Source organism: Lemur catta, chromosome 13, assembly GCF_020740605.2.
Source record: "Lemur catta isolate mLemCat1 chromosome 13, mLemCat1.pri, whole genome shotgun sequence".
NCBI lineage: Eukaryota > Metazoa > Chordata > Mammalia > Primates > Lemuridae > Lemur > Lemur catta.
Window position 1 is genome coordinate 3,526,848 of NC_059140.1, and position 13,982 is coordinate 3,540,829.

Consider the following 13,982-nt stretch of genomic DNA (forward strand, 5'->3'; position numbering starts at 1 on the left):
ATTGTAATTCTTGGACAATTTTCAAGCCCTTTGGAGACAAACAGTAGAAGTAAAATTGCCAAACTCTTCAGGTAACCTATTTCTGCCTAGTTAGATATCCATAACGCCAAATTGTTTGGCCATCATGTGAATTTTCAGAGGAATCAATGCATGTTATTGTCTCTACTGAAATTAAAGTTTCTAATATCATTTTGTTATAGTGATCAGCAATAATTTCACTAGCAGCAAGACTCAGATGACAGCTGAAAACTTCATGCGCCAGATTGGAAGTATATGAGTAACTTATTTTTTAGAAGAAAACTGATTTTAGATTTATAAGATTTTAGAGTTAAAATTCATCTTTGGTTTGTGGAGAAAAACAGGTTAAAATTGTCATTTTATAAATACTAAAAATTAATACAATTTGAAGAGATATTGCTATCTGGTACTCAAATTATTATTATTATTATTTTATTTTATTTTTTTGAGACAGAGTCTCACTCTGTTGCCTGGGCTAGAGTGCCATGGCATCAGCCTAGCTCACAGCAACCTCCAACTCCTGGGCCCAAGCAATCCTACTGCCTCAGCCGCCCAAGTAGCTGGGACTACAGGCATGTGCCACCATGCCCAGCTAATTTTTCTATATATTTTTAGCTGTCCATATAATTTTCTTTCTATTTTTAGTAGAGATGAGGTCTTGCTCTTGCTCAGACTGGTCTCAAATTACTGAGCTCAAACAATCCACCCACCTCAGCCTCCCAGAGTGTTAGGATTATAGGTGTGAGCCACTGGGGCCGGCCTGGTGTTCAAATTATTGAAAGTAAAAATACTGGCTTTTTCTGGGGGTGAGTTTCAATGACAGAAAATATTTCTTTTTTCTTTCCCTCAATTTTAGGTGTTCCACAATAGGATTATAATTTATAATACTCCGCATATTGTAACATCTTGGCTCAGGAGTATATATGTTGAATATCAGGTGTTGTAACTGTTAGTGATGTATTTTAGCATTTAGCACACTCAGCTAAAAGTATATTAAATGTTAAATCAAACCACAGCATTTAATGAGAGCTAGCTAGAAATAAAGGAGGGAAGACATTTATTTATTTATTTAAGACTAAACTTAAAAATAATAATATGAAGTGTTTTTTAAAAAGATATGCTGTATGTTTTAGCCCCTAAAATATTAATGACAGATAGCTGAGTCAGATAGACCAAAACCACTCTATCTGAGTAAGATAGATTAAAACCACTATCTTTGAAGCAATTTTCCCTGGCCATTTTATTTCCCTCATAATCAAAGAAACAGATAGATATGGAAATCTGTCTTAATAACCACAAGCAATTTTTTACTCAATCATTCAGGAACTATGAGTGATGTAGCAAGATGAATTCACAATATTCTAACACGAACAGCCACAGAAATTAATCAAGCGAAATTTTATCGTTAAAAACATTTAAAAAAATATATTTTTTACCTCTTTGGCTGGAATAAATCCTAACCCTTACTCTTAAGTTTTTATTAAAATATTTGGATTATTGTCCTCTAATAAGTTAAAATTAGTTTACATCACTAAATCTAACAAACAACATTTACATTGTGATTTTCCTCCATTTAGTACCATGGAGAGAGAATGGGAATAATATTTGAAAGAAGGAGCCAAAGGAGAGAGTATGGGAGGGGAAATTGTCTAGTTTTAATATTTATTATATTTACATTAAAGTTGATGAATACCATCTGTACAAATAGAAGGCACCAAAATGTCACTACCAACCACACTATTTCATCAGACTAAAACCATCTGAATTTTGTTCTTGTTATATGGAAACCCTCCTACCCTGCCACAGAATTTGCCATAATCTTATTAGAACAAATAGAGGGACACAGGGAAGGGGGACAGGCAATGAGATAGACGTGAAAACATGAAGATTATGATATGTGAGGCCATGCATTGTAGCAGTGGAACTGTGGATATAATTAAAGAGAAAGGAAAAAAAAAAGCTTGTGGGAAAAACCACTTTTTAACTTATCAGATATGGAAAAATGTCAAAAGAGTCAAAGGGAGGATTACAAAAGAAACGTGAGTAATTCAGTGAATGTGAGGCCAACAATCCTAACTCATCTTTTGTAGGATCTTTGATACCTATAGTAACCAGGGTGTGTGTCCTATGGAACTATAGACACAAGATTGCAAATTAGGAAGTAAAAAAGCATCATTATCTCAATATCTTGTCAAAATGTTTAAATATAACAAAATTTGTAAACTAAATGTTTTGTAGACAGCAGGTAGGTTGAATATTTTATAGACTAGATTGAGGAAGGTCTGTACTGGTTAAATTGTGTTTTTATTTTTATTTTTTTTCACCAAGACATAAAGCTTTTTAATTTTATGCAGTACAATATATAATAATACTTAGTAATATGATAACTTCATAAGATTGTTTTTTCTGGCTCACTTTTTCTGCAAATTCATTTACAGGTATTAGATCATGAATATTTATATTTTTAGCAACTTCATTTTCAATCTACACAATTGAAAATAGCATTAATTGCCCTTCACAAATGCAAGATCACAAATAATTTTTATAATTTTAGTTTTAAGAAGATCCTTCTGCTAATGAAACTGTTACTGGAGCTATTTAGAGTAATTTATAGGCTATAACAATGTTGGAATCCGTTTTTGATAAATTATATCAAAATATAGATTTTAGTACATCTAGAGTTGACCACTCTTGTTTTCTCTAGGAAAAGATGTAGCTGTCCATACAAATCAGTTTGAGTAAGTCTGAATTTAATTTTAAAAGTAAATTTATACAATGGTATTTCAGTATTTCCTCTGACATTTTCCATAACTTGTGGAGGTTGTACAAGAAACTTCTTAATTTGAATATATTTAAAAACATCTGTTGTGCATTCTATGCTGATCTTCAATTACAAGGAAAAATTAATTTTAAAATTGTTTGCCTCATTAATATTTAGTTTATCCAATGCTTGATTTGATAGAAGTGTTATTTTCCATCAAACATGACAATCTTGAAATTTAATTTCTATTTCTAAGCCTGTGGATATATTTGTCTTGCAAGGTTAAGCAGTTTTAAAAACTGAAGATTCCATAATTTATTGCTGAAATCTACCACCTATGCATGAGCAGTTCCTGTTCTGGCATCCCTGCTGCCACTGCCGCTGCTATAGCTGCCATCGCTGCCACCATTCTGTGCCCAGGTCCCAGCCTGGCTTCACTTGCCTGCACCCCCTTAGCTCTGGACTCTCTCAGGCACTGGCATTTATGTGGGGCCAACTGCTTTGTGTATGCTGTTTTCTGGGCCTGGAGTCTGAGTCTACACATGTGTAGGTTGCTACTGGACCACTGTAGCACAAACTTACTCCCCCCCCCAATATATTGCCTCTGTTCACGTGTGTGGTCCATTGTCCTAATAAACATAACTTACAAAACACAAGTTCAAAGATAAAATTATTATTATTATTTTTGAGACAGAGTCTCACTGTGTCACCCCGGGTAGAGTGCAGTGGCATCATTGTAGCTCACTGCAACCTCCAGCTCCTGGGCTCAAGTGATCCTCCTGCCTCAGCCTCCCAAGTAGCTGAGACTGTAGCTGTACACCACTAAAGAGGGCTAATTATTTTATTTTTTATAGAGACAGAGTCTCACTCTTGCTCAGGCTGGTATGAATTCCTGATTTCACCTCAGCCTCCCAGAGTGCTAGGATTATAGGAGTGAGCCACAGCACCCAGCCCTCAAAGCTAAAATTATTAAGAATTTCAAGGCACTGACAGTAGAGCTTTAAACAAGCATGGGACTCTTCCCATCATGGGACCCTAAATGACTATAGAGATTGCATGCCCATGAAGCTGGCCCTGGAAGCACCTCCAAGGCTCTGTGTTTGCACATGACTTAGTACTTTAACTCATCAGTTCTCTCTCCCCTTCATCTTCCACTGTCATCAAAGGTTTGTTCTGATGCATTTATTGATAAATTAATATTTAATGATGGATAGATGAGGATAAACCTACAAGACCAAGAATGAACAATCAAAAATAGAAAGAATCAGAAGACTTTGATGCCACAGAAGCTAAGAGAAGAGAGAATTTCAAGGAGAAAGTAACCAATGCAATGCCATGAGGTCAAGTAATATCAGGACTGAAAAATTTCCATTGACTTTAGCAACACAGAAGTCACAGGATCTTAGATCTTAGTGATCTTAGAAAAAGGTTGTTTCAATGGAGAAATGAAGGCTGAAATCATCAGAAGCAGGTTCAGAAATGACTAACAGTTGACAAATGGACTCCTAGAACCCCCCTTCATCCTGGCCTGAGGATCAATAGATATCAATATGGTCCCCCTAAGATGACTCTTGGAATGACCATGGGAGCATGCACAAGGGATGTCTGGCTCTTTATAGACATTGCTTCTCATTCCTCTTTATCCCTGCTTATCAGTTTTAGGCTTAATAGTTTTAGGTCTTACATTTATGCATTGCATTTTGAATTAAGTTCTGTATATGATATGAGGTAAAAGTCCACCTTCATTCTTTTGCATGTGGATATCCAGTTATCCCAGCATTGATCACTGAAAAGACTATTCTTTTCTAATTATATTGTTTTGATATGCCTGGTGAAAATCAATTGACCATAGGTGTATGAGTTTATTTCTGGACTCTCAATTTTACCTCGTTGCTCTGTTTGTCTGTGCCTTTACCACAGATTCTTGATTCCTGTAGCCTTTGTAGTGAGTTTTGAAACCAGGAGGTATGAGTCCTCCAACTTTGTTTTTCTTCCTCAAGATTGTTTTGAGTATTCTGGGTCCTTTGCAAGTTTATATAAATTTTTGAATTTGATTTTCCATTTATGTAAAACAGGCCATTGATATTTTGTTAGAAATACATTGAATCTGTATATTGCTTTTGGTAGTATTTCCACTTTAATAATATTAAGTGTTCCAATTCATGAACACGGAATGTCTTTCCATTTATTTAGGTCTTCTGTAATTTCCTTCAGCAATGTTTTATCTTCAGAGTACAAGTCTTAACATTTTTGGTTAAATTTATTTCTAAATATTTTATTCCTTTTGATGTTATTGTAAACGTCATTGTTTTCTTAATTTAATTTTCATTTCTAGTGTGTAGACATGAAACTGAATTTGTGTCTTGATCTTATGTCTTGCAACTTTGCTGAATTAGTTATTAACTTCAACAGATTTTTAGTGGATTCTTTAGGATTTTCTATATGTGATATCATGTTAACTAAAAGCAGAGATAGTTTTATTTCTTATTTTCCAATTTGGATGCCCTTCACTTGATTTTCTTGCCTAATTCTCCTGGCTAGAACCTTCATCACAATGTCGAATAGAATTGGTGGGAATGGACGTCCTTGTCTTGGTCATGATATTAGGAGGGAAGCATCCAGCCTTTCACCATTCAGGGTGACGTTACCTGTGGGTTTTTCACAGATGCCCCTTATAAGGTTGAGGAAGTTCCCTTCTCTTCCTGATTTGTTGAGTGTTTTTATATTGAAAGTGTGTTGGATTTTGTCAAATGGTTTTTCTGCACCTGCTGAGAATGATCATGTGCTTCATCATTCTATTAATATGGTGTATTATATTAATTGATCTTTGAATATTGTGTCAACTTTACATTATTGGGTTAAAATCCAAATATTTAGTCATAGTGTATCATTGTTTTTGTATGTTGCTAAATTTGGTTTATTAGTATATTGTTGAAGATTTTTATATCTATATTTATAAGAGATTGGTTTGTTTTCTTTTCTAATACTATATTTGGTTTTGGTATCAGGATTAATAGTCACCTTATAAAATGAGTTCGGAAGCGTTCACACCTTTTCTAGTTTGGAAACAGATTATAAAGTATTGGGTTAATTCTTTTTAAAATGGATGATAGGAATCACTAGAGAAACCTTCTGTCCCAGGACTTTTTGTGGGAACTTTTTTCTTTTTCCTTTTTTTTTTTATTTCAGCTTATTACGGGGGTACAAAAGTTGAGGTTATATATATTGCCCATGTCCCACCCATCCCCCTAAGTCAGAGCTTCAAGCGTGTCCATTCCCCAGACAGTGCGCCTGGCACTCACCATGTAGTTATACTCCACCCCTCCCCCCACCCCCCACCTCCCAGAGTCAGCACCTTCAAGCATGACCATTCCCCAGACAGTTGGCAATGCACTAATCATGTAGGCATATACGCATCCCCTCCCCCACCCCCACCTCAGTCTAATATCCAATTGGTATCATTCCCAAATGTGCATTTAGGTGATGATCAGGGAAACCAATTTTCTGCTGAATACATGTGATGCTTGTTTTTCCATTCTTGGGACACATCACTTAATATAATGGGTTCCAATTCTCTACAGGAGAACCAAAGAGATGTCGTATCACCGTTATTTCTTATAGCTGAGTAATACTCCATGGTATACACATACCACAATGTACTAATCCATTCGTTGATTGATGGGCATTTGGGTTGTTTCCATATCTTTGCAATTGTGAATTGTGCTGCTATAAACATTCGGGTACAGGAGTCTTTGCTATAGAATGACTTTTGTTCTTCTGAGTAGATGGCCAATAATGGGATTGCTGGATCGAATGGTAGGTCTACTTGAATGTGTTTAATGTATCTCCATAATGCTTTCCACAGGGGTTTCACTAGTTTGCAGTCCCACCAGCAGTGTATAAGTGGTCCTGTCTCTCCACATCCATGCCAACATGTGTTGTTTGGGGACTTTTTGATGAAGGCCATTCTCACTGGAGTTAAGTGATATTTCATTGTGGCTTTGATTTGCATTTCCCTGATGATTAGGGATGTTGAGCATTTTTTCATATGTTTGCTAGTCATTGTTATATCTTCTTTTGAAAAATTTCTATTCATGTCATTTGCTCACTTTTTGATAGGGTTCTTTGATTTCTTCTTGCTGATTTTCCAGAGTTCTAAATAGATTCTTGTCATCAGTCCTTTATCTGATGTGTAATATGCAAAATTTTTTCCCAATTCTGTAGGTTGTCTGTTTCTTCTCGTGACTGTTTCTTTGGGTATGCATAAGCTTTTTAATTTAATCAGTTCCCATTAATTTATTTTTGTTGTTGCTTTGATTGCCTTAGGAGTCTTCTTCATAAATTCTTTGCCTAGAGCAATGTCTGAAAGAGTCTTTCCTATATTTTCTTCTAGAATTCTAATTATTTCCCATCTAAGGTTCAAGTCAGTAATCCACCGTGATTTGATTTTTGTGAGAGGTGAAAGCTGTTGTTCCTGTTTCAGTCTTCTACATGTGGCTATCCAATTTTGCCAGCACCACTTATTGAATAGGGTTTCTTGTCCCCAGGGCATGTTTTTGTCTGCTTTGTCAAAGATTAGATGGCTGTATGAGTATGGTTTTATATTTGGATTTTCTGTTCTGTTCCACTGGTCTATGTCCTTGCACTTGTGCAAATACCAGGCAGTTTTAAGAACCACAGCCTTGTAGTATAGTTTGAAGTCTGGCAAATAAATACCTCCCATTTTGTTTTTATTGGTTAAAATTTCTTTTACTATACGAGGTTTTCTCTGATTCCATACAAAGTGTATAATTATTTTTTTCTAAATCTGTGGAAAATGATGTTGGTAATTTGTTAGGGATTCCACTGAATCTGCAGACAACTTTGGACAGTACAGAAATTTTAACAATGTTGATTCTTCCAATCCATGTGCATGGTATGGTTTTCCACCTATTTACATGTTCTGCAATTTCCTTCCTCAGTGTTTCATAGTTCTCCCTATAGAGGTCCTTTACCTCTTTAGTTAAATGTATTTCTAGATATTTTATTTTCTTTGTTGCTATTTTGAAGGGTATTGAGTCTTTAATTTGGTTCTCCGTTTGACTGTTATTGGCATATATGAATGCCTTTGATTTGTGTGTATTGATTTTGTAACCTGAGAATTTACTGAATTCGTTAGTCAATTCCAGGAGTCTCTTGGTTGAATCCTTGGGGTTTTCCAGATATAACGTCATATCATCAGCGAAGAGTGAGAGTTTGATCTCTTCTTTCCCTATTTGGACTCCCTTGATTCTGCTCTCTTGCCTGATAACTCTTGCAAGGACTTCCAATACTAGGTTGAAAAGTAATGGGGACAGTGAGCAGTCTTTCTGGTTCTGGTTATGAGGGGGAATGCTTTCAACTTTTCCCCATTTAGTATGATGTTGACTGAGTTTGTCATATATGGCCTGTATCATTTTTAGGTAGGTCCCATCTATGCCTAATTTGTTAAGAGTTTTTATCATAAAAGGGTGTTGAATTTTGTCACAAGCTTTTTCTGCACCTATTGAGAGGAACATATGATCTTTATTTTTGCTTCTATTTATGTGGTGAATTACATTTATAGATTTACGTATGTGGAACCACCCCTCCATCTCTGGGATGAAGCCCACTTGGTCGTGATGGATTATTTTTTTGATAAGCACTTGGATACGATTTGCTAGGATTTTATTGAGAATTTTTGCATTTATATTCATAAGAGAAATTGATCTGTAGTTTTCTTTTTTTGTTGCATCCTTTCCTGGTTTTGGTATCAATGCTATATTGGCTTGGTAAAACGTGTTGGGGAGAATTCCATCCTTCTCAATATTGGAGAATAGTTGATGTAGGATGGGCACCAGTTCTTCTTTGTATGCATGGTAAAATTCGGGTGTGAACCCATCTGGAACAGGGCTTTTCTTTTTGGGAAGTTTTTTTATTGCTGTTTGGATTTCAGTTCTTGATATTGGTCTATTCAGGAATTCTATTTCTTCCTGACTGAGCTTGGGAAGGCTATGTGTTTCTAAAAAATTGTCCACTTCCTCCACCTTTTCCAGTTTGTGTGCATAAAGATTCTTACAGAATTCATAGATGATGTCATCTATCTCTGTGGCATCAGTTGTGATTTCTCCTTTCATGTTCCTGATGGAGGTTATTAGAGATTTTTCTTTTCTGCTCTTGATTAGTCTAGTCAGAAGTGTGTCTATTTTGTTTATTTTTTCAAAGAACCAACTTCTGTTTTATTAATTTCCCTTATTGTATTTTTGTTGTCCTTTTTATTTATTTCTGATTTGATCTTAATAATTTCTCGCCTTCTGCTGGGTTTGGGGTCTGTCTGTTCTTCATTCTCTAGCTCTTTGAGTCTATTCATTAGGTTGTCTATTTGTAAGTTTTGTGTCATTTTGATATAGGCATTTATGGAAATAAATTTTCCTCTCAGGACTGCTCTAGCTGTGTGCCACACACTTTGATAAGTTGTGTCTCCTTTGTCATTTAATTCAAAGAATCTTTTGATTTCTGACTTGATTTCTTCCTTTGTAAAATAATCGTTCAGGAGAAGGTTGCTTAGCTTCCATGACTTTGAGTAGGAATGAGAGTTTCTGTTGGGGTTCATTATTACTTTTATTCCGCTGTTATGTGAGAAGATGCATGGTATAATTTCTATTTTTTTTTAATTTTTTAAGACATGCTTCATGTCCTAGGGTATGGTTAATCTTAGACAATGTCCCATGAGCTGATGAGAAGAATGTATATTCAGTGGACTTTGGGTAGAATGTCCTTTAGATGTCCGTCAGGCCCATTTGTTCTAGCATTCTAATTAACTTCATTATTTCTTTGTTCATTTTCTGTTTGGAGGATCTGTCCTGTACTGTCAGTGGGGTGTTAAAGTGTGCAGCTATTAAAGTATTGTTATCTATCATTTGGTTCAGATCCAGTAGAGTTTGCTTTATGATTCTGGGTGCACGTAAGTTGGCTGCATATATGTTAAGTATAGTTATGTCTTCTTGTTGAATTGTGCCTTTCACCAGTATATAGTAACCATCTTTGTCTTTTGTTACTTTTGTTGGTTTAAAAACTAAGTTATTGGAAATTAAAACTGCCATACCAGCTTTTTTTTGGCTACCGTTTGCTTGAAATATCGATTTCCATCCTTTTGTTTTCAGTCTAAATGCATCTTTGCAGGATAGGTGAGTTTCTTGAAGACAGCAGATACTTGGTTTGTGTTTTTTTATCCATTGGCCCAGTCTGTCTCTTGAGTGCGGAATTTAGGCCATTGACATTTAGTGAGAGAACTGATAAGTGGGACAGATTACTGTTCATCTTGTTGGGTAGAACTTCATTGCTATGTTTTCTCTCCTGAGCCATTGTTGTAGTCGGAATTTGATCTTTAGCTCTGGGGTGGTTTTACATTCATGAGTCTTTGTCGTGCTGATCCGTGTGTAACTCTCTTTTGAGTACTTCTTGGAGGGGTGGTCTTGTCTTGGTGAATTCCCTCAGTCCTTGTTTAACTGAGAATGTCTTAATTTCTCCCTCATATAGAAAACTTAGCTTAGCTGGGTACAAGATTCTAGGCTGGGCATTATTCTGTTTCAGAAGAGTGAGAATGGGGCCCCAACCTCTTCTTGCTTGTAAGGTTTCAGTTGAGAAATCTGGTATAATTCTAATGGGCTTTGCTTTGTATGTTACTTGTTTCTTTCTCCTTACAGCTCAAAGAATGGTCTCTTTCGTGGATATTTTGGTCAATCTGATGACTATGTGGCGTGGTGTTTTCCTATTTGCTATGACTCTCCCAGGGGTTCTTTGAGCTTCTTGAACCTGTATATCTAGAGTTTTGGCAAGGCCTGGGAAATTTTCCTTCATTATGTCTTCAAATAGCTTATCCAGCCCTTGCTTATTGTCTTCTTCACCCTCAGAAATGCCGATAACTCTCACGTTAGGCTTCTTCACATAATCCCACATTTCTTGTAGACTCTGATCTTTTCTCTTATTTATTTGCTCTATCTCTGTGACTGACTTATTTAATTGGAAAAATTTATCTTCAATCTCTGAGATTCTTTCTTCTGTTTGATCTATCCTGCTCTTGTGACTTTACACTGTGTTTTGTAGCTCCCTGAATAAATTCTTCATTTCTAGCAGTTCAGTTTGTTTTTTTGTCAATATTTCAATTTCCTTATTGAATTTTTCTTCCAAATCGTGGATTTTTTTTGTGGTTTCTTTGTGTTGGTTATCCATTTTTTCTTGTATATTATTCAGCTTGTTTATAATCCATAATTGAAATTCTTCCTGTAAGATGTTGGTATTTTGAATCTGGTTTGTGTCAATTGTTAGAGAGCTGGTATTTCTCTTTGGTGGTGAGATTTCCATTTGATTCTTTGTGCTGCCCTTATTTTTTCCACTGAGCCCTTCCCATCTGGATCTATTGTTAGATCTTTTCTTACAGCTGTAATCTGGCTAGCAGCACGCCTTGTACTCTGTTCTTAGGCTGTGGAGCAATCTATTTATGTTGCTTCCTTTGTCAAGAGGGGGAGACTGTTGCATATTGTTTAGAGTTTTTTCTATCTCAGTTGGGAGGCTGCTTCTGGGTCTAGTCCCAGAGGATTGGTTTGACGTAAGACCTGTTTGGCGAGTTAAGTCACTGTGTTGTGGACTTTCAGTTAGCAGGCAAGATTCACACTAGTTGCAGGCAGAAAGTCTCTCTCTCTCTTTTTTTTTTTTTTTCTTTTTTGGTTCTTCCTCTAGAGGAGTTGTTTCTGCCTCTTTCTGCAGGAAAGACACTGGCTAGGAGGAGCGGGCGGTGCCCTCAGTCACTCATCACCCCAATTATTGCAGCTCCCACAAGCAAATGTCTGCCCTGGCCCAATGTCCCCAAGGTCCAGGCTTCACACTCTCACATCTGGGGAAGCACTCAGTGTTCACACAAGGGCAGGGCTCCTAGAGAGGGTCCACAGACTATGGGAGAGAGCCACCCAGGGAGCCACCTTTCACCCTATCGCTGTGCAGCTGCTGGGTCGTGGACCCCACAATGGCGACTGACCACCTGCAGATTGCTGGCACTGGGGGTGAATGTTCAGGGTCTGGCAGGCACCAGAGCCAAGGGCCTGGCGAGCTCAGGAGTACACAGTAGCTCCCCGGCTGTCCACAGAGATCCACATCTCCCACTGTGATTCTGCACCGACTTCAGGGACATCCCTAATTGAGTGGGTGTGGAGGTCAGTGGGGAGAACAAGCCATTTTACTGTGGGGCTGAATCCACCTCACTCGTTGGTGAGGAAGGTACAGCTGTGCGGCACTCTGCTCTCTGGTTAAATTGTGTTTTTAGAATTGTTTATTTCTCAAATTCTTGGAAGGTTTGTTGAAACTGAGGTTTTGTTCTTCATGGGAAGGAATACAGGGACAGTAAGACTGTGGCACAGTGCTACAGTAATTGTTTGTCAATTTGCATTTCAAGTGGGAGGAGAAGGAAAAGTCTGTCATTAAGTTTTGCTAAGGTAAGAGGAAAGTTTTCAATCTTTCAGTACCTTTTACAGGATATATTTGGACAATATTATAATGACAAATTTATGTGAACTAAAACTAAATTGTTCCAATAACACAAAATTAATCAGGAAATGATTGGTGATCGATGCACTGTTTAGGAAGAGATGGAAGTCATTTTCGTGGTAGAGGGACGTGATTAGTGCATCTATGTGTGTCTAAAGCGCTTATATATACCTGTTTCATTATACAATAAAGTTTATATTTAACATGTAAATACCAGACATTGATATTTTATTCCTGTCTCCTTTTTTTCTATAGATTATTCCTGCAATAATGACAAATCTCACAGTTGTGACTGAATTTATCCTCATGGGGTTTTCTACCAATCAGAATATGTACGTTTTGCATTCAGTGCTCTTCTCGTTGATATACGTGTGTGCCCTGATGGGGAATGTGCTCATTATCATGATCACAACTTTGGACCATCATCTGCACATTCCCATGTATTTCTTCTTGAAGAATTTATCTTTCTTGGATCTCTGCCTTATTTCAGTAACGGCCCCCAAATCCATTGCCAATTCTTTGATAAACGACAACTCCATTTCATTCCTTGGCTGTGTTTCCCAGGTCTTTATGTTGCTTTTTTCAGCATCTGCAGAGCTGCTCCTCCTCACAGTGATGTCCTTAGACCGCTATGCTGCCATATGCCACCCCCTGCACTATGACATCATCATGAACAGGGGCACCTGTGTGCAGGCAGTAGCTGTGTCTTGGGTGTATGGGGGTCTGATTGCTGTGATGCACACAGCTGGTACCTTCTCCTTATCTTACTGTAGGTCCAACATGGTCTATCAGTTCTTCTGTGACATCCCCCAGTTATTAGCTATTTCTTGCTCAGAAAATTTAATGAGAGAAATTGTGCCCATCTTCATTAATGTGGTTTTGGATTTCTGTTGTTTTATATTCATCATCATTACCTATGTCTATATCTTCTCCACTGTCAAGAAGATTCCTTCCACAGAAGGCCAGTCGAAAGCTTACTCCACTTGCTTTCCCCACCTGGTAGTGGTTGTATTATTTCTTTCCACTGGTTTCGTTGCTTATCTGAAGCCGACTTCAGGATCCTCTTTTATTTCTGATGTTGTAATTTCTGTGTTCTATACCATGATACCCCCAACCTTGAATCCCATCATATACAGTTTAAGAAACAAGGCCATGAAGATGGCTCTGCAGATGTTGATAAGGGGAAATCTCACCAAAAAGTAAAAGCTCACATTTTCCCTTTCAGTAGTAGATACAATCTACAACTTATACCCATTAGTCATTTTTCCTTCCAAATTTTATAAGTAAAATTTTTAAAAGAAGAATAAGAGCAGCTCTATCATTATAAATTTTCCTTGGGGAATTAATTACATTTTGTTTATTCTTAAGTAAAACCCTAAATTTCTACAATTATGGGCCCATTTTACAAACTCCTTCTTGGGTGGTGTTCAATTCATAAGCTGAATTCTATTAATAGTTGTTTCTAATATGATGTAGGAAAGAATGTTTGTTTTGAACTCATTTTCTCACATTAACAATTTTTACTAAAGAAGCAGCAGCAACAACAAAAAACCTAACCCCTACTCTCTTATGACATAACTGATTCAACTTTAAAAATTGTGTAGAATTGTTTGACACATTATTGATATTTATTCCATGTATTGACTTACTTATTTAAATATCATTG

At 36.8% G+C, this 13,982-nt stretch overlaps 1 protein-coding gene across 1 annotated transcript; it reads left to right on the forward strand.

Moving 5' to 3' along the window:
- Positions 1-223: 223 nt before the first annotated feature.
- Positions 224-13,653, forward strand: LOC123649294 (olfactory receptor 14A16-like). The gene is made up of 2 exons (XM_045567306.1): positions 224-277; positions 12,572-13,653. Exon 2 carries the CDS (start codon positions 12,587-12,589, stop codon positions 13,517-13,519), a length of 933 nt encoding a protein of 310 aa, XP_045423262.1. The 5' UTR covers positions 224-277; positions 12,572-12,586; the 3' UTR covers positions 13,520-13,653.
- Positions 13,654-13,982: the final 329 nt, after the last annotated feature.

Excerpts from the sequence above, each read along its gene's own strand:
- LOC123649294 (XM_045567306.1), top strand. The coding sequence starts at position 12,587 with ATGACAAATCTCACAGTTGTGACTGAATTTATCCTCATGGGGTTTTCT.